The following is a 21,641-nucleotide window of genomic DNA, read 5'->3' as shown; positions in this document are numbered from 1 at the left end:
TTTGGAAGCTCCTCCTTTGTTGTACAGGAGCATTTTAACACCTTTATTAGAGCATTTACCTCAAAAGATGGAGGTCATTTGTTATTCTGCTTTCTTTCCCTCCAAGTTGTGCACCCTTTTGAGAGCAGGGACTATCTCTCATTCCTTCCTCATCTCAGCACCTAGTTATGATTAGGCCATGGTGAATTAATGAGTGAAAGAAGAAACATATGGATGAATGCTTCACTTAATTATGCTGGACCGTGAAGCTAGACCTTACCAAAACATCAATTACGCTCCGGAAGAAAATACTATTTTTTTTCAATTGTAGCTCTACTGCTCTAAGGAGCAGTAGAAATACCATTTGTTTTATGCCAGTAAAGTGTATTTTAAAATTTAAAATACCATATGCTAAGTCATAGCATATTTCCTCTAGTCCTTTCATAAAGATATGAAGACTATATAAGGACAGGAAACAGAATTGACTATAATTGTCTAAGGATAAGAACTAGCAAAGAGGAAAATTATACTCTAAGAGCCATTATTTCTGTATTCTTTTATTATAAGGTCAACTCCTCTGCTAACCATCTATTTGCCTTTACTTTGGTATCTTCTTATGATATATAGGGTCTGATGAAAAGTGAACTTGGGAAAAATCAGACATTTTAACATGTCACCTTTAATATTAGATTCTATTTAACAATCAACGTCTAGATTTTAAAACCGACAATGCTTTAGAAAATTTTTGCTGGAAACATGAACTGAGCATTGATGGATGCCTGTTTCCTGAGAGTGGGAGCCTTTTTAGTTGGGTCAAATGAACCTCAACCACCTGAGACAGAGATTCTACCAACTGTGTGCCGGCCATCCCCCACCCCCAGAGCTGTTCTTACAGAACACATCTAAACATTCTGAAACTCTTCCATGATAGAGCTTTTACCTTCAATGTGTTGGTCCTCTTCACTAGTGTGAATTTTTTGGACCATTTCTACATTTGCTTCTGTCTCTATAATTCCTGCTGGATAATCCATGCTTTCACATATTTCGTCGGGTTGGATCTGCTCCATGCTTCCAGGACCTTCAGGAGTTTTGTAAAGGGATTCATTCTTTACAGTTGTTTCCACAAGGTGATTTCCGTCCCACATTTCTGGTGTTTCACTCTCTTTGGGAAGTCTTTCCAGAAGTTGGGACTGCTCATCACCTCCCACTGTTTCTTGAAGTTGCTGTTCCTCAGCTGTTTCCATAAACAGACCTCCCTCCAATACTTCTGCAGATTCACTCCCTTTGGGAACTGTTTCTGGAAGTTGGGGCTGTTCATCCTTTTCCCCTGTTTTTTGAGGTTGTAACTCTCCAGCTGTTTCCACTGGTTGAATTTCCTCAGATGATCCTGGAAGTTTCATCTCTCTGGCAGTTTGTGGGTTCTCAGGAACTTCCAGTGTTCCAGGAGGGTCCCTCTCTCCCTCTGTACTCAAAGGCTGACTGTTGGCTTCTGTTGCTAAAGGTGTGATCTCAGTATTTCCTTTTAAAGGCTGAAAGTCTGTCATAGCTTCCACATCTTTCTTTTCCTGTCTTCCTGGGGTATCCAGTTTGCCATCTGGCTGGGGGGGCCCAGACTCCTCAGGTCCCTCTAGAAGCTGGGTCTTCCCTGGTTGATCTGCTTCATCCTTTCCTAAGGTGGCCAGGGGCTGTTCACAAAGGGATTTAATACCATTAGCTGTAGATGCCGTGGAAATCTTGAGCTCTTCTAGTGGAGGAAGGCTTTCTCTTTGTACATTGCCATAAAAACTGCATCCACTTCCCATTTTACATGGTTTGGGTTGGGCAAAGCAGGATTCGTTTTCTTCTGCTGTTGAAATGTGCTCATTTGAAGTCACTTTTTGATCATTTACTTGAAACATAAAAAGAAGAGAAAACATAAATTATTGTTTAGGTTTTTTCTTCAGAAAGTAAATTGATATCAGGAAGTTACTATAACAATTAAGATAGTCCTAGGTAGAAGCAGTATAGAGGATCACCCCATGACCCTAAGAAAAGACCTTCAAGGTAATCCCATCACTGTCTTCAGCTCAAACACCTCATCTTAAACTCTGAAGTCCTTCAAGGCCATGTTTTTCCAGCATGGTAGTAGCATAAGGATAGAGATACTGACCAATGGAATTGTCTGAGAGGTCAGAATTAGACTCTCACATTATGGCCAACTGATTTTTACAAGGCCATCAAGCCCACTCAATTGAGAAAGAACAGTCTCTTCCACAAATGGCGCTAGGAAAACTGGGTATACAAAAAGAATGAAGGTGGACCCCTATCTCACACAATATACAAAAAGATTAACTCAAAATGGATCAAAGACCTAAATATAAGAACCAGGACTATAAAACTTCTAGAAGAAAATGTAGGGAAGCATCTTCAGAATCATGTGTTGGACAATAGTTCCTTACACTTTATACCCAAAGCTCAAGAAATATACAAAAATAATAATGGAACTAACTCAAAATTAAAAGCTTTTGTGCAAAGGACTTTATCATGAAAGTCAAAAAAACAACCTACTCAATAGTAGAAAATATTTGGAAATCACATATCCAGTAAAGTTTAATACCCAGAATATATAAAGAAATACTACAACTCAACAATACAAAGACAACCTAATTAAAAAATGGTAAAAGACTCAAACAGACATTTCTTCAAAGAGGAGATATAAATGGCTTAAAAAAAAAAAACAAATGAAAACTTGCACAACATCACTAGCTATTAGGGAAATGCAAACCAAAACCACAATGAGATACCATTTCATACCCACTAGAATGGCCACTACTTAAAAAAAACAGAAATTTACAAGTGTTGGATTGGATGTGGGAATGTAAAATGGTTCAGCCACTACAGAAGGCAGTTTGGTAGTTCTTCAGAAAGCTAAGGACAGAATTACCATATGACCTGGCAATCCCTCTACTAGGTATATACTCAAAAGAACTGAAAGGAGGGACTTGAAGAAATATTTTCATACTGTTCATAGTGGGATTATTCACAATTACCAATAGATGGAAGCAACCCAAGTGTTCATCAACTGATGAATTAACAAAATGTGGAATATACATAAAATGGAATATCATTCAGCCACAAAAAGGAGTCAAGTCCTGATACATGGATGAACTTCAAAGACATTATGCTAAGTGGAATAAGTCAGACAACAAAGGACAAATACATGATCTCACTGATATGAAATAATTAGAATCAGTAAACTCACAGAGTTAGAATCTAGAATACAGGTTACTAAGAGGTTAATTGGTGGAAAATGGGTAGTTTATGCTTTATATTTATAGAATTTCTATTTAGGTTGATTGTAAAGTTTTAGAAATGGATGTTGGCGATGGTAGCACAATATTGTGAATGTAATTAACAGCACTGAATCATACACGTAAATGCGGTTAAAAGGAGAAGTTATAGGTCATAAATATGTTATTAGAATAAAAATTAAAAGATAAAACATAGTGTATTACCCTATGCACTAAAGTTAATAGTACAACCCTATTGTAAATGATGGTCTAAAGTCAACAGTACAAGTATAAAAATGTCCTTTCATGAATTATAACAAATGTTACCACACTAATACAATAATAGGGTTAATGTGTTAATAACAGGGTGTGCCAGTCTGAATCTGTGGTGGACCCCAGAAAAGCCATGCCCTTTGATCCTCATTCAATACTGCTGGGTGGAAGCATTTTGATTGTTTCCATGAAGATGTGACCCACCCAATTGTGGGTGGTAATTTCTGATTAGATGATTTCCATGGAGGTGTGTCTCCACCCATTGAAGGTGTAGTTGCTTACTGGAATCCTTTAAAAGAGGAAACATTTTGTAGAGAGTCCCTTTTTGGTAGAGCCAAGAGAAAGCCAGCAGATGCTGCCATGTTCGCCATGTGCCCTTCCAGCTGAGAGAGAAACGTTAAATGTTGTCGGCCTTCTTGAAACAAGGTATCTTTCTCCAGATGCCTATGATTGGACATTTCTATAGACTTGTTATAATTGGGACATTTTCTCAGCCTTGGAACTGTAAACTAGCATCTCATTAAATTCCCTTTTTTAAAAACCATTCTGTTTCTGGTATATTACATTCTAGCAGCTAGCAAACTAGAACACAGGGTGATTGTTTTAGTTTGTTAATGCTGCCAGAATACAATATGCCAGAAATGGAATGACTTTTGAAAAGGGAACTTATTAAGTTACAAGTTCACAGTTATAAGGCCATAAAATATCCAAACTAAGGTGTCCAGAGAAAGATACCTTGACTCAAGAAAGGTTGATGTCTGTCACATGGGAAGGCATGTGGCTGGCATTTGCTGATCCTTGTTCCCAGTTCCATTGCTTCCAGCTTCTGATGCCAGTTGTTTCCTCTCTAAGCATCTGGGGGCCTGCATTTGGCTCCTTCTGGGTTCTGGCTTGCTTAACTTCTCATGGGAAGGCATATGTGACATCTGCTAGGTTCTCCATCTTCAAACATTCATGTGTAGGCATCTACTCTCTGTAGGCATTCCAAACATCTTCAAATGTCTGTGTCTCTGTTGGCTCTGAAGCAACTATTGTCCAAGCACCTGAGTTTCCTCTAAAATGTTTCCTCTTCCAAAGGACTCTAGTAAACTAATCAAGACCCACCTTGAATGGGTGGAGCCACACCTCCATATAATCAAAAGGTCACACCCACAACTGGGTGTGTCATATCTCCACAGAAACAATCCAGTCAAAGTTTCCACCCTAAACAATAGGTCTGATTGATCAGGATTGATCAGAAAAAAAAAAGTGGCTTTTCTCAGGTACACAATTTAAAACCAGCAGAGTGGTAGATGGGGAAAAAGTACACCTAATGTAAACTGTGGACTATAGTTAGTAGTACAATTTTAATATTCTTTTATCAGTTGTGCCAACGTATCAACAATAGTGCGGCATATAGGAACACTATTTTTCCAAGATTTTTCTGTAAACTTATAACTTCTATAATTAAAAAAAATGTTTTTCTCCTGTTTGATGCTTGTGTACCTTCTCATAGCTCCTATCCTTTTTTTAAATTTAGCACATTTCATTTTCTTTTCTTGCGTTCTTTTCCCTGTTTCACCCTTTCTCTTCTTTAGATTAGAAGGTTTTGCAGTGCGTGGTCCTGTCCTGCTCAAGAGGTCTTATTTTCCTTCTAGAGCAAAATGGCCCTCAATGAAAGGAAAAGGGCCCATGACAGAGAAGCCCCAGTAGGTAAAGGCCAAGATGTCTGGGAAGGAATGCATCAGGGACAGTTCTGCCTGAGCTCTATTTTGGGGAAGGGTCTAGGACAACACTGGTTTCTAGCTCAGATGCTGTAAGTAAGAAATATGGGATGAACTGATTTGGGAAAAGAGAGACACTAAGAGTTTGGTGTGGGGCACGATGTGTTGGAGATGCCTGAAGACTGTACATTCCAGGAGCAAAGTCTGGACGGGCTAATCTTGGATGGAAATACATTCGAAAGGTGGCATTTCTCTAAGCCAACTCTGCAGGTAAACTTACTGCCCTCTCCCCTACATGGGACATGATGCCCAGGGTGAAAAATCTCCCTGGAAACGTGGGACATAACTCCAGGGACAACCCTGGCCCTGGCATGGTGGGAGTGAGAAAGCCTTCTTAATCAAAAGGGGGAAGAGAAATGAAACAAAATAAAGTTTCAGTGGCTGAGAGATTTCAAATAGAGTTGAGAGATCATTCTGGAGGTTATTCCTATGCAGTATATAGATATTCTTTTTCAGATTTTGGTGTACTGGAGTAGCTAGAGGGAAATACCTGAAACCACTGAACTATAATCCAGTAGCCTTGATTCTTGCAGATGATTGTATAAGTATAGAGCTTTTAAGGTGTCACCATGTGATTGTGAAAACCTTGTAACCAACACTCCCTTTATCCAGTGTAAGGATAGATGAGAAAGAAAAAAAAGACAATAAATAAATAAATAATAGGGGAGGGGGGACGTTTTGGATATTCTTTTTTACTTTTATTTTTATTCTTTTCATTTTTATGGAGTAATGAAATGTTCAAAGATCAATTGTGATGCTGAATGCACAGCTACATGATGATACTGGGAACCACTCACTGATTGTACACTTTGGATGTGGTATGTGCATATATAACATACCTCAATAAAATTGTATTTGAAAAAAAAAAGGCTGGTGCTGAGCTATCTTACTGACACATTTGTTTTGTTCTTGAGGAAGGGGTAGTTTCACATAGGGGTTTCTGTGGGGAGGGGGAATGTAGGAGGGGGCGGTGTATGCGTGGGACACGGTATCTGTTTCCAAACTCTGCCTCAGGGCCTGGGTTTGAAACCTCCTGTGGGGAGGGATTAAAACCAGAGGCAGGAGAAGCAGGACTCAGAAATGATTCTGCATGGCACAGGACCCTTTGCGGGGCCCACAGAATTAAAACTGGGGTGAGGGCTATCCTTCTGCTCCTCCTCCTGCCTCACTCCTAACTGAAGCCTTCAGATTAACAGTAAGTAGGGCAACCTAAAGTGATTTCTCAGTAAAAGATATTCACTATGACAAGACCATTTTTCTAGATACCGCACAAAGGATGCTCTGGGGATAATTGCCTTAGCGTGTTAACAAGGAAATGTGTAATATACTAATCACAGAGGTCTGCCAAGTTATATTTTCTGGTAAAATAGTTATTACGGTGATTAGTACTGTCAGTTAGATGAACAATTTTCATCCGGCTGAGTTAGCTGTGGGTGCTTTTTTTTTTGGGGGGGGGGGTGCGTGGTCCGGGAATCGAACCCAGGTATCCCACACGGAAGGTGGGCATTCTATCCCTGACCCACCCAGCCACACTTGTGGGTACATTTTAAATGCCATGATTCTTCTAGAGTAGAAAGTGGTGAGAAAAAAATGTCAGCACACCCAAAACATAGTCACGCAGTTTTATATTTTGAAGAATATATTATACTATCAATGTAAGAGGTTTTTTAATCCCTCAAAGGAAAAGCTTTGTAAAAAAATTTTTCTACAGTGTCAAAAATGCCCAAGCAATCTATCACTTTTTTTTTTTTTTTTTTTTTTTTTTGCCGCAGCTAAAACATTTATGCTTTGTGTGCTGGTTTGAAAGGAAGTATGTCCCCTAAGAAAAGCCATGTTTTAATATAAATCCCATTTCATAAAGGTAGAATAATATCTATTCAATACTGTATGTTTGAAACTGTAATGAGATCATCTCCCTCGTTGATGTGATTTAGTTAAGAGTGGTTGTTAAACTGGATTAGGGGATGACATGTCTCCACCCATTGGAGTGGGTCTTGATTGGTTTATTGAAGTCCTATAAAAGAGGAGAATGGGAGATTCAGAGAGATTCAGAGAGCAGAGAATGCTGCAGCACCAGGAAGCAGAGAGTTCCACCAGCCAGCGACTTTTGGAGATGAAGAAAAAAACGCCTCCCGAGGAGCTTCATGAAATAGGAAGCCAGGAGAGAAAGCTAGCAGATGACCCCGTATTCACCATGTGCCCTTCCAGCTGAGAGAGGAGCCCTGACTGTGTTTGCCATGTGCCTTCTCACTTGAGAGAGAAACCCTGAACTTCATCGACCTTCTCGAACCAAGGTATCTTGCCCTGGATGCCTTTGATTGGACATTTCTATAGACTTGTTTTAATTGGGACATTTTCTCAGCCTTAGAACTGTAAACTAGCAACTCATTAAATTACCTCTTGTTAAAAGCCACTCCATCTCTGGTATATTGCATTCCAGCAGCTAGCAAACTAGAACACTTTGTCACTTTTCCTTTTTGTGCTCTTTTCTTAATGTTACTAACGTACACTTGAAGTGGGCAAAAATGTCCTCAACATATAATTGTTTGAAACATAACCTGCAAAGAGTCACCAGGTGGAGAAATAAAACAAAAGAATATTGCTGTCCCTAATCTTATACTTTCTGGGGCAGCCCAAAGGACATAAAGCATCTTTATAATGATTGCACCTGCTGAACAAGAAAGAGAAAATGCTAGCAGTGTAGCAAACTCATTTCGTAATTTATATCGATTAACTGCACTCTGACTGAATCTTGAAATGAGAGTATTTCAGAGGTAACTAATAGCTCAAAAGTTCTCTTTCCTGTGTGGTAGAAGAGAGTAATCTGCTCTAACAAGATAGAGAGCTTTTTTTTTTTTTAATTAGCCCTACAAATGCAAGGCCTACAGAAACTTGGTACAAACTTTGGATGAGTGTATGGCATACGTATGTCTAATACATTGCTAGGATAGAGATATTATGACTTTGAGAATAACACTTTTAATATAATGGGTTTGACTCTGGGTTCCTCTACTTACTAGCCTTATTAAGTATCTCTGTGCCTCAGTTTTATCATCTTTGAAGTGGAAACAATATTAGTACCTAATCAGGGAGGTATGGGAGGATTGCATGAGTCCATATCTGGAAAGCACTAGCAGGCAATGGCCCCACTGAGTGCCGATCAATTTTAGCTGCCATTATTATTCTATCTACTTACGGTCCTAGCAAGGAAGAGATGATAGTGGACAAACAGAAAAGTAAGGTAATTTCATTCATTCTATTACTGGTACATTTCTTTGAGGTAAAGTAACCTATTTAGATTAGAAAGAAAGATCAGAGGAAGTAAATGAAAAAGATGGAAAACAAATGGCTGTTGCAAACCACCTCTTGAATGTAACACTACACCCTACAATTACCACTAAAACTCTCATTCAGGCGCCAGACCACGTGGCCTCTAGAAAGAGCTGCTGAGGGAAGCACAGTTTTTAGATCTGTTTGACCTCCTTTTCCTTCCTTTCATCTGGAGCAGGACATTCCAGTGTGTCCCGATGCCCGTGAATTCCACCGCTCGTTTAACTGTGACCTAGACCAAAGTTTTCAGCCCCTCGGGACCAATGCTTTCCTTATGTGTAAAATAAGAACCTCTTGTTAGGAGAATTGATTGAGGCAATAATGTGTGTAAATTGTCCAACATGAAAACACATTTAATAAGCAGGGATTGCTTAGGGGTGTCCAGTTGAAGGGGAAAATGGGAGCTGAACTCCAGCCTGGGGGTGCCTGCAAGGCTGGTGGGTTGGGAGGAGGGGGGGCTATATATATATTTTTTTAACTTCACAAAGACATCCTGCGGGCTAGCAGTGGCCCTGTCATTAAATTATAGCTAAATCAGCAACAGAAAGAATGAACCAAAATATAAAAGGGCCAATATAAACAGCCCCCTAAATGCTATAAAGTTGATGCAATATTTCCATTTCTGAAGTTTAAGGATTTGTTTGTTTTCTGAACCCTACATTTTGTCAGACCATACACTGTTGTGGGTCTAATCCTTTGGTGCTCATTACCTCTCTTGATTCTGTTATAAGTTGACCCATGCACTAATTTGTTGTGACAGCTGAACTAACAGAAGCTTTGTGGTGAGGATGGTTGTGATGGGCACACAAAGAAACCAAACACTAGGCGATATCACAGAAGGGATTAGAACTAGAACTGACATGCCTGAAACTCACATTATGGTGGAAGCTTTTCAACTCAATTCATTACGCTAATCAGAAATGAAATGTTTCTGCCCAGCCAGGGAAAAAACTTGAGGTCAATGCTTCTACCCCACAGGCTGTAACATGTCAGACATCCCCAAGACCTCACTGGCCTATCTGCTGGGTTTCCTAGAGAATCAGCCAGGAAAGGGCAACCTGGTAATTTCCTGATTGCCACCAAATCTAGGTTCTTGTAGCTTTTGAGGTTTGAGAACAAGGATTGTAGTGTCATCTCCAAGCGGGAAGTCCACTCCTCTTCCTTCTCTTATTCTTTTTACACTTTCTCCTCAATTTCATACTATCGTTTATCCGTCCATCCAACAAATATGTATGGAGCTAACAAGCATGCTACACTAGTTGCTTATGACATTTGCCCACATCAAAGCATTGCCCGTTGTACCTTTGTACAATGCTAATCCCCAAGTGTGCATTCTGCCAGTGAGGCGCTCATTTTAAAGAGAGGTGAATTTACACAATATTCCATATAACTGAAGTATAAGACCATCGACCAAAAAATATCCTATAAAAGGTAAACAAAATCCAACAGATCAAACTTCTTTTTTTAGTAGAACTACTTGAATTTATATATCCAAAGTTAGTTCTGATCACCACAAAGTAAATGCTATAAAGCGTGAAGGCAAATCTAATGTTGAAACTTAACTATGGATATTCAAAATACTATTGTGCAAAGTATCACTTTTAAATTATGAACAGTGTTTGTCACTGATAAGACAGTTCATTGACCAATGTTCATTATTGGCACATGGAGACTCATATTTGGATAGAAACCCATTCCCTCCAATCAAAGCCACCTCCAGAAGATTCTGTTCCTGGTATATGCAAATTTTGACACTTAGCCAGCCTAATCAGACCTTGCATATTATACTTCCCTAAACAATAGCGGCCAATGTTTATTGAGAACTTAACTTGGTGCAAGACACTGTGCTGACAGCTTTATATGGATTATCTTATTCAATCTTCCCAATAATGCCATAAAGTAGGTAGGTCAATATTATCCCCATGAGGCAGTTGTAAGACCTTTTGTCTAAGGAATGGTGCACAGCTAGTGAGTGGCAGAGCTCAGCTTTGAGTTCAAGGACATCTGATTCAACCTTGAAGATTTAGATGGTTTAAGACCTTGCTACTCAAACTGTGGTCCCAGAACCCACAGCATCAGCATTGCTGGGAGATTTTTTTTTTTAATGCTGAATCTCAAGCCCTACCCCTGACACACTGAACTAGAATCTGTATTTTAGCAAGATCCCCAGATGATTAGGTTGTCTATGGCAGCACTTGAGGTTCACCAGGGAAAAGCATAAAGAAGATTGTCAGGAGACACTAAAGTGGATTATGAATTCATAGAGCTGTTGTGGGAAGGATGTGGCTGTCCTTCTGTCCTCCACAGGCCTTGCTGCCCATCTTCAAACATATGGTCTCCATCCTCAGGCCACCAAGACACAGTCAGTACAAGAGGTGAGATGAGTATGTTGATTTAGCAATTGATCAGGGGCCTGGGTTGGTCTAAACGAGCTGGAAACCAGGAGGGAATTTTTCTCAAGTTTCTTCCATTTTACAGATTTTCCTGGCTTACTATACCTCCACTTGATTTAGGACAGAAAACAGAGGTCTTCTGATTTCCCATCTGAAATTAAGGTTAATGCTTGCTCTATAAGTGCCTGAGAAACACAAGGGAGAACTGTGAGCCCATGGCTTCACCAATGGGACATGGTTGGTCCCTAGGCTGGGCCATCATACCTGTACCTGAAGCAGGGTACAAGGACTTGTGGCCAAGAGCAGGTGCCTGTGTCTGAGACAGGAGCATTCTGATTAGCAGTTAGTGGCTTAAGTATTTACTTGAGTGTAAGTACTTAATACTTACTGTGGCTGAGATGGGCACTTAAATTTTGCAATATAGCAGTCATATTCACATCAGACACTTGGGCCTCAAGTCTGGGTGATAAGGGCACCTCAAGAGTCACTGGTGCCAGAAAGAGCAGTGGGCAGACCAACTCGGAGGGTGGCCCCGAGGTCCTTCAGCTCACCAGTGCTACCACACGTTCTAGTTAGGGATCCACAAGCAATTCAGACGACTTTGGTTCTGTTTAGGAAACAATGTAGATCACATTAAGAGAAGTGAGGGTGTCCTTTCCCAGAATGGAAAGCCACTTGCAACCAAGCAGAAGCCTTTCTCTCACAGTCCAATGTATCTTTGAGGCCCATATTGGGCCTTCTGGCATAGACATTTGGAAACTGAATTGAATTCTTCATAATACAGGGTAGAAGAAAAGGTTTCTTAACAATCAGATTCCAAGAAGAAGCAGGTTTGACTGAGAATCATGGAAATGATTAAGCTGGAAGATTTCAATAAGATTAGAATGCAAAACAAAAATCTACACTCACCCTTCTTTAAGCTTCAGAGTTTCCTAGAAGAATGCTAGCAAAAGTTAAGGAGGCTGTTACTAGTCATGTTAATAATACATATCCTTGATATGAAGTGATGAGAAGGGTACTTTTCTTCTGGGATTTTCCTCCCCCAAACTCATAACTCCAGTCTCATCATAAGAAGAACATCAGAGAAATCTCAATTAAGGAAATTCTACAAAATAACCAATACTCTTCAAAACTGTCAAGGCCATCAAAAACAAGGAAAGTAAAGAAACTACCACAGTCAAGAGGAGTCTAAAGAAACATGATGACTAAATGTGATGTGGTATCCTGGTAGGGATCCTTAAACAGAAAGAGGCCATTAGGTAAAAATAAGGAAATTTTCGTAAAGTATGGATTTTAGTTAATAATAGTGTATCAATATTGCCTCTTTAATTGTAACAAATGCACCATACTAATCTAAGTTGATAATAATAAAGGAAACTGAGTGTGGGTACTCTCTATACTAGCGTCACAATGTTTCTGTAAATCCAAAACTATTCTAAAATAAAAAGTTTATTTAGAAAAATATAGCAGCAAAGGTACAAGAGCAAGCAACCTGGAAAAATAAGATCTGAAAAAAAAAAAAGATCTGATTGCCTTAGAAAAGCTATTTCATAAACTTCAGCAATTTGTATACCATTTATACATATTTTAAATATTTTTGGAACATTTGTGCTATTAGTGACACAATGTTTTTGACTTGCTGTTTTTCCTTAAATAAATGTACTTAAGAAATAAAAAACAGTAATACAAATTGACAACTCAGGGATCTAGAACTCGATCTTGAGAGAAAAAACATGCTCTAGGAAAAGCAACAAAGAAAAATTCAGGTCCACTAAAATTGATATTAATGACTAATAATTTGAATTGAGGGTTTACTAAATTTAAGCCAGGAATTGGCAAGATTTTTTGTAAAGGGCCAGATAGTAAATATTTTCAACTTTATGGGGCATAGAGTCCCTGTTGCAATTACTCAACTCTGTCATTGTAGTGACAAAGCAGTCACTGACAATATGTAAATGATGAGCACATCTGTATTCCAATAACATTTTATTTACAAAAACAGGCAGTGGGCTGGATTTAACATGCAGTTTGTCAATCTCTGTTCTAGGCAATAGTTAGGCAATATTCTAGGTGCATTCTATGTATTGACTCATTTATTCTTCAGAATAATTCTATGGAATAGATACTATTCTTAATCCTATTTTACAGATTAGGCAACTAAGACATAGAGAGGTTGAGGGATTGGCTTCAAGTCACATGACTAATAAACGATCCTAAACCAAGATTTGAACCCAGATAGTCTAACATCAGACCTCAAACTCTTAACCAGCAACCTATATGTCTCTCAGTGCATTGAAATTCATACACACTGAAAATAAGATGTATAGGTAAACAGAGCCTTTATGACCATCTGGTCTGAGAGACCACTCCAGGGCCAACCAGTCCAGGGCAAGTCAAGGAAAAGGAGTTCTAGTAAATTAGCCAACACAAACTCTGTGGTTTCTATTAGAGTCTTAAAAAAATGGAAAAGGGAAAGAATAAGCAAAGAAAAAGAGAGTCGATCATCATTATCAACAGTGAAAGTCTGGGGAGGACATTCCAACAGGGGCCCCCACTGGGGAGGCTGAAGACAGATGTTATTTCTCAGTTAGAGAAACTACTAGTAAAAATTACAGAGCAGTTGGAATGCACATACCAATGCTTCCCAATCTTTTTAATGTCATGGTGCTCATAGAAGGTAGTATTTGCACAGCACCCTGGAGAAGATGGAGGAAGTCAACAGGGCTCAGGCTGTCCAGACCCACCCAGCTGCCTTAAAGGCCGGGAGAAAAGCCGGCACACGACAGCCTGGCTTCCCAGGATGGGATGCACTGACACATACAACAGAAGGACAAATATATTTTGTCCCCATAAATAGATGAGAACAGCTTTATCTGGGCAAGGCTGAGAAGATAACCATGATAGATGAAACCAGGGCAGCCTGCAGAGTGTGGAATGTTATTATCTCGCATGAGTCCTTGCATCTAGGACTAGGTTTTAAAGGTGAGTTGCTGAAGAAAGCACAAAGGGTGTTTCCACTGAATGCAATGACATATATATCACAGGTTTGAAAAAAGCATTGCCTGCTAATGGGAAGCTCGCCACAAAAGGAGCAGACAATTATTTCATAGACAAGAAAATACTTGGTTTGATGGTGTGTCCTGCTCGCCATTGGCGAAGGGTTTAGATCCGGATAGCCTTTCTTTTCTTAGTGGAAGGGGAGGCAGGACAATCGCTGGGAGGGGGGTGGGACCAGGGGAGGAGGCATCTGGAAAAGCTGCAAAGAAGCAGTAAAGGGTGGGGGGCTCAGATCAAATAAAAGTCTTATTGAATAGCCTCTTGAGGATGAGGCACTTCAATCTTTGGCCTATGAGATCAAGTTCATTTTATATTTACCTATGTATTTTATCAGATGTTAAGTCCTTCTTTGATGTTCATTTGTACTGTCATGGCCACAGAGAATACCGTATGTAAATGAAATGTGTCTTTGGTAACCTGGAAGGTAGACAGGTAGGGAAGTCATTTTTCCTGTTTTTAACTGCTGATGTTTTTTTCATCCTGACTTTCTTACCTAACTGTACGTCTGGACAGCTCACTTACCTAAACTGGACTAATATGACATGCTCGTCTCAAAGCCATAAATATTTTAATGTCAGGGGTGTTCAGTATGAATAACAGACATGTTCTCAGCCTCTGAGGTCTTTTGTCTTAGAGAAACCTGGAGTCTAGAGAAGCTAATGGGCCTATGTAGCTGGGCAGAGTCAGCTCCCCACAGCTGAGGGACCACAGCTACCCAGTCACCACAGCTGCCAGCCCAATTATCCTGAGGGCCCCGCGGTCCCGCGGCCCCTCCTGCCTCCCGTGGGAAGAAAGTGGTATCAGCTGAACTTGGCCCCAGCAGACAGGCTGCCCTTCCTTTTCTCTATTTCCAGCAGACACGCCTTGTTTCCGAGCACACCACCTTCTTCATAAAGTCTAAATCCTGAGGGGTTTTAGCGGTTAATGTGGTTTTTGCTGTTGTTTTTTCCAATTTCCATCCTTAAAAGGCAAAACTCTGACACTCTTGGATAGACACAAAATATTAAATATACATTCTGAATGACTCGCAGTGGTAGTCCCTGTGGGTGTTTCACTGCTGGCAATAGATGTAGGCCAAAAAACCTGACCTTCCAATCAATATTATATACCATTTAGATATCATTTCTGCAAAATGCACACGTTGGTATTCTGCAGTTAGAGAGCACACTGTTAAGGCACACGACGAAGCAGTGAGTTCCATTACGCTCACCATGTATTCATATATCAATGTTTTACTTCCTGGATGATTAAAAAACACAAAAGTAATGCAGACATTCACAGAAAAGAAATCTGTCAGCACTTTATAGAGTATTAAAAATGCTAATTTTATGACTTAGTCTAATATTTTCTAAGCTGCATATGTACCACCTGTAGAAGTAATATCTTCCGAAGCTTTCTTAAACTATCAGCTGCTATCTTATTTCATAAATAAAGTCTTTTTATTAAAAAAAAAAAAAAAAGCATGAGCTCTGGAGTCCTAAAGCAATTCCCAAGGAATGTGACAACAGCAACAGCCGCAGGACATGTAAAGGAGCTTCTAAGGCAATTACGGTACTTTAAAGAAAGGAACACTTAGGAGGGCCTCATCCTAGTATTTTGCTTTAAAAAAAATCATTTTTAGCAATACCTACATTAATATACACCAGGATTTGATGCCTTGTCACGTCTGATGCTTTTTATCCCTTTTGGTGAGACTTTCAGTAACTTCCACAAGTGTTAGATTAAACAACAACAAAAAGAACTTGTAAAACATTAACCCAGAAGTGAAACTGTACACATGAGCTTACAGGATCATGGCTTAACAGTACATAATAAAGCTTTGTTTTACCATGTCTACCTTTTCCTGCAGAACTATCACCTAACTCTCTAAATTCCAACATAGCCAATGTTACTTTCCATTTTCGGTTATTCCTCAGCCCTTGGTTCCTACTCCATCTCTGCTTTTCTAAGTAGTGCTCATTCCCCTGGGTTCCCGTCTCTATCAATCCCTCCATTTGCTCATCCACCCATTCAACAGATATTTATCGCACTCTTCTTACGTTGTTAAGGTCACACCTCAAGTCCCTGGCAGAACCAAGACTTGACCCCAGATGCAAGTGGAGGCTGTGAAAAGAGCATGAGCTTTGGAACCACTTGGGCTTAGGCCCCAGTTCTATCATTGAGTAGCTCTGAGATCTTGGAAAAGTTATTTAACTTCATTTTCTAGCTGTATGTGATGATAATGTTTGCTTTATAAGACTATTGAGGGGATTAAATGAGATCGTGAACTAATGCACCTGGGACCTCCTCTCCTGACTTCAGATCCTTGCCCATGCTTTGTTACAGCTGCAGTAATGTCTGGAAGTTTTCAGTTTTAGAAAGAGATTTATTTATTTTATAACAAATAAAATTTACTTATGTTGTATCCTTACACATATCAGGGAATTTGCTAAAAATCTACTGTGCTACTACCACATATGTGGCGTGGTTCTGCTGGATAATTATTTACAACCATAGGCTACGTCTCTTCCTCTGTTCCATTCCTACCCCCCCCCCCACAGTTGTGTGTGATAGCAGGCCTACCACAAAGTTTTACGGAGCACTCTCTGTGTACCAGGCTCTAAGGCAGGCATTCAAGACTCAGTCCAGTATAAAAGAAAGAAATACCATTATATTACAATTAATTTGGGGGTGGGCCACAGTGGCTCAGGACGCAGAGTTCTCACCTGCCATGCCAGAGACCCAGGTTCGATTCCTGGTGCCTGCCCATACAAAAAAAAAAAATTTTAATTTGGGGTCAATGTTTGTTCTATTACAAAAGAAAAATATTTGTCTGATTAGGACTGAAACGTCCCCTGTGTGAAACTATCAGTGAAGCCTGAGGTATCCCCCCAGTACAAAGGACAATTCACATAACTGCATGAAATTCAAGCCTCATCCTATTGCCTAGGCAGCTAGTGAAAGTTCAGGGTTGAACAAACAAATGATTATACCTGTTAGTGGAAATGTACACAAGAACCTAGCAATGAATGTGTCAATAATTACCATCTATTTACTTTGTCCCTGTTACGTAAAATCTCAGGAAGGAGAAATGTGCCAAAAATGGACGTCATTCATAGGAAGGAGTAGAGCAGTTGGTGCTACATTGCAGCAATGGCTGGTAGCAGTAATGGAGGAGGGCTCAGATACACAAGTTCTCTGTCTAGAGACCTTTGGCTACATCAAAGTCCATGAAGTCAATGAAACCTTTGTGTACCATTGGCTCCTTGGGGCATTGATAAAAATAGAAATTGCCCTAATATTTAGAACTTGCTTTCACAAACACAAGAAATCCCAAACTCAATCAGTCCAGTTGTCCATTTGGAAAGAAAAGGTATTAAGTAAAAAAATCTATGTGTGACCACTAGGTGCCAGGCACCATTCTATTTTGAGTAGCACTGGACAATTATTTTCAACTCAAGACCAGTCTCCACTCCTGTCCCACTCCCACCACCCCCTACCCCCAGTCAGTCTTCTTTGGGGGTGATGGAAAGAAGCCTGAGTGGGATTCAGAGTGTCTGCAAGACCAGAGCAAGCATCTCCACAATTAGTAAAATTCCTTCTCAATCTAATAAGTACCTAACAAGTGGCTGCTCTCTGACTTAAATTTGAAACTGGAAAATCAGCACCTTCATATTTTAGTATTAGAGGATTTTAGAGCTGTAAACTATCTCAGAGATAATCTAGTCCAACCCCATCATTTTATGATTCTTTCGCCTGCAGGCTAATACTATATCATGTATAGTAGTTCTTAAGGCAGTTCAAGAAAATTCAGCTTAGCGGAACTGTAAATACAGTTCCCATCTCCAGGTTAATTCATGTGTTTTTGCTTTAATCCATGGAATTCTAAGGTTCATAATACAGATTTAACAGAATCTATTAGGATATGAAGATTACATTACGACTCAACCACACAGCAAAATATGGCCAACAAAATGGGAGGTTTGAGATTTTATTCAAAAGCACAAAAAGAGTTTATGTATAGTTCTATGGAAGGACACTGCAACTTTCTCTACAACTACCTACGACTCTGCTTAAAGGTTTAAGGTTAACTGTCCTCCAAATACTCCTAGTTAAAACTTAGAAGCAAAAATAAGTTTCATGATTTATGACTTTTATTTAGAGATTAAATATTCCTTATTGTATTTCTTCTGTTGTGTGCATAGTGGACGATCATATCTAATGGGGATCTGATTTGAGATTTAAATCAACTAAAATCTAGTTATCAGGAGCTGGTCTAAGCAGTAAATCTGATAGAACCATTAAAACCACCTGGATTCAAAGCCCAGCTCTGACTTGTAAGAGCCCCATGACCATGGGCAAATTATTTACTCTTATCTGTAAAATAATGAGTCGTAATATTTAGTCACAGCATTGTCACAAGCACTAAATGAGGTAAGTCATTCAACAAATAATTACTGGGCTTACTGTGTGACAAGCACTGTTAGGCACTGGGAATACAGGGAATGAATGTACGTACAGGGCTTTGAGTAAATCTGGACTGTTTTTATCTAAAAGCACATATGCACACCAGCTTGGAGTTCGTAGACAGGATTTAAAGAAGTTTTAAGCTGAGCAAACAGGAATGAATTATTTATCAGGCCTCCAAGATCACGGAGTTGAAATGCAGATGAATATGAAACAGTATCCTGTTACAAGAGAACATTGTCTGACCAAGAAGCAGAAGCAAAATACACCTGTTGATTGAGTCAATATGTGTATTGAGCAATACATGCAGCAAATTGAATTTTCTACATACTAAAACTGGTTAGAAGATGCTTCCAGAACAGCATCTATGGAAACCTGGAACAGCAATGAAGGCATGAATTTAAAAAATGAGAGTGTGAACCATGTCAATGGCTGTTAATATTGGTGATCAAATATTTTTAAATAAGGTTATCATTCAAAACTTGTATCCTTTTTTATTATTACCTATTATATTATCATTTCTATTCCACCTATTGCATACTTCTGCCTCATCCCTAGAATAACATCCTCTGATATGCATGTTTTTAGCACTTTTTAAAGCTATAATGATGAGTTAGAGTGATACTTTAAACCAGGATGCTAATTCCAGGATATCTGTCACACAGGGGGTAAGAGAAGCCAAGATAGTGTTGTATCTTCCTGAAGTATCAGTTTTTCCTCAATTTTTCATACTGAAACCAACAAGGATTATGGAACAGAATGTTAAATCCACCTGATTTTAGAAAGTACAACATGAAACCTTGAAGGAAAAAAATGCTCCTTTCACTGACCTCTTCAGAGCATTCTGGGGAGTCAAGAGGCCCTCTACTCTTCTGGAGAAACGTTAGCAAGCGCTGTACATTAGAAATGGCTTTTTTCCCCATTTTTTTCCACCCTGTTGGGAAGAGGGTTTGAAATCACTTTTATAAGTGGTTTTTATTTTCTGCCTATTTCCAAACTTTTTATTGCTTTCTGCTAACTACTAAAGCTAGAAAAGGATTATCATACCCCACAAAATAACTGCAACACATTATTTCTGACTAGAACGCAGTGGCTGAGCTTTGAAACAGCATTTATGAAAACCCTGTGCTCTCTGCTCCAAAATCAGAGAGAAAGACATTTTTGTGTTATTGGAATAATTTTTATCAGAATGTTAAGAGAAGACCCATGACCAGAAATGAGCTACAGTATCATATCCCCCCTAAAGTTAGCCTTGAAAAAGATTGTAAGCTAGCTTAAAGGAACTTTTTTAACCTTCAGGATTTTGTATGAAATTTTAGCCACTCAAAGTGTAAAATGCGAGCTATAAAACCCAGTCATTTTTTCTATTGTCTTTTTATTTCTTTTTCTGAATGGATGCAAATGTTCTAAGAAATGATGAATATGCAACTAAGTGATGATATTGTGAATTACTGATTATCTATGTTAATGTTTTATTTCGTTTAATTTTTTAATTAACAAATAAATTTTTTTTAAAAACCCCGTCATTCTCCAGTCCATTAATCTCTTCTTATTCTTTCCACTGTACTTGTTGCTGTCGGAAATCATCTAAACATTTGTCTAACTCGTTTACGGTCTGACTCTTAGACTTCCATCTCCCAAAAGTGAGGTCCCCTGTATCTCCAGCATCTAATTAAGCACCAAGCTCAAAGCACATTTGTTGAATTTCTTTACAAGATTCAGTGATGACAACTTTATATCACATACATATTCGTTAAGAAATACTTAAATTGAGAAGACGGGTGACCTAAGAGCGCAGGAACCTGTTAGACGGCGCTAAGGGCCGTCTGCACTCGGCATACTTTGCTATTTCCGACGCTGAAATGCCCAACCGAGGACGAGGAGGAGAAGGTCTCCTTCGAGAAAAGGTATCACGTCTCTACTTATGATCAGAAACTGTTGGTTCCCAGTGAGTTTGCACCTTTATAATCTGGTATGACATACTTGTAGACGGTCAAATAGGATTTATTATTAAAGATAGAAAACTGACCTGTTTAACAAGCTTGCTGCGGTAAACCCAGTTTGGGATTTAATGTCAATTCTCTGCGATCAAATTAGCAGACAGAGCAACCCCAGGTCCGTGCCCGCGGCCTCCACCCTCCAGCAGCGCCGGCGGAGATGCCCACCCCGACCGCGGTACCCTGCCGTAGCGCAGCGCCCCTCCAGCTTTCCGGAGGGAGTCGCTCTGCGCTCAGGGTTCGCGTCCCCATCCTCCCGGGGGCGAATTTGTCCCTGCCGGGCTGAGTCCACACAAGTCGCACCTTTCGGACACCCAGGGAGTGAGTGGACCCGTATCCCGAGGCCCGGGCCTGGGTGAGGCTGGGTCCCCCGCTCACCGCTGCGGAACCTGATGGCGTCGCTGGCCTTGTTGAGGGCGCTGCTGGAGCAGCCCATCGCGGCGCCGCCGCCGCTCAGATGGGGCCTCAGGGCAGGCGACCGCAATCACTTGTCCCAGCCCGGAAGGCGGTCTTTGCCTGCCAGCCGGGATCCTGCGCGAACTGCACCCGGAGCCGCTGAAGTTCCTCCAACTCTCTCCGCAGGCGCCCGAGGGCGCAAAGCGCAAGCGCGCAGTGGTGCGCGGACGAGGGGGTGCGCTCCTGGAGAGGAAAGGGAACAAAGTGGAGGTAGAAGACTCTGGGGGTGGGGTAGGAACAGGGGAATAGAACTTGGAGAGCAAGAAGACAGAAGGAGACAAGTAGAACTATGGAGCCAGGTGAAGAGAAATTGGAGGGTATGGTACAGACGAGTAACACAGGGCTAGAGAGGGATGTCAGTGGGCAAGAGCGAAGGGCTGGGCAGATAGCGGAATCAACACTAAGTAGCTGGGGAGGGGAGGAGAGGAGGCTTTTGTGGTCAACGGCTGCTGATTGATAGGCCAGTTTTGCGATGACGATTTTATTCTCTTATATAACTATGTTACCCTTGTTACAAGGAAGCTTAACATTTATACAGTTCTTAACATTATACAGAAATTCACCGTCCAATTTCAGCTTTTGTCAATTGTCCCAATAATTTGTATATCTATGTGTGTGTGTGTGTAATATTCCCCGCCCCCACCCCACCCCAGGATCCAATCCAGAACCACACATTGC

General features: G+C 40.2%; 1 protein-coding gene across 2 annotated transcripts in view; it reads right to left on the bottom strand.

Annotated features, from left to right (window-relative positions):
- The window catches only part of ERICH5 (glutamate rich 5), a 36,413-nt gene extending 15,073 nt beyond the window's left edge, over window positions 1-21,340 (bottom strand). Inside the window, exons 1-2 of one of the 2 annotated variants that reach the window (XM_077167303.1) lie at window positions 20,811-21,340; window positions 920-1,867 (exon numbers count right to left, since the gene is read on the bottom strand). In XM_077167303.1, coding sequence (XP_077023418.1) covers window positions 920-1,867; window positions 20,811-20,943 — 1,081 coding nt within the window. In that variant the 5' untranslated portion in view covers window positions 20,944-21,340. The remainder of the gene's footprint in view (window positions 1-919; window positions 1,868-20,810) is intronic. The other variant, XM_077167305.1, reaches the window with a different exon arrangement.
- Window positions 21,341-21,641: the final 301 nt, after the last annotated feature.

Source organism: Tamandua tetradactyla, chromosome 6 (genome assembly GCF_023851605.1).
Source record: "Tamandua tetradactyla isolate mTamTet1 chromosome 6, mTamTet1.pri, whole genome shotgun sequence".
Taxonomy (NCBI): Eukaryota; Metazoa; Chordata; class Mammalia; order Pilosa; family Myrmecophagidae; genus Tamandua; species Tamandua tetradactyla.
Note: the sequence above shows the minus strand (reverse complement) of the source record. Positions and strands in the feature narration are given on the sequence as shown.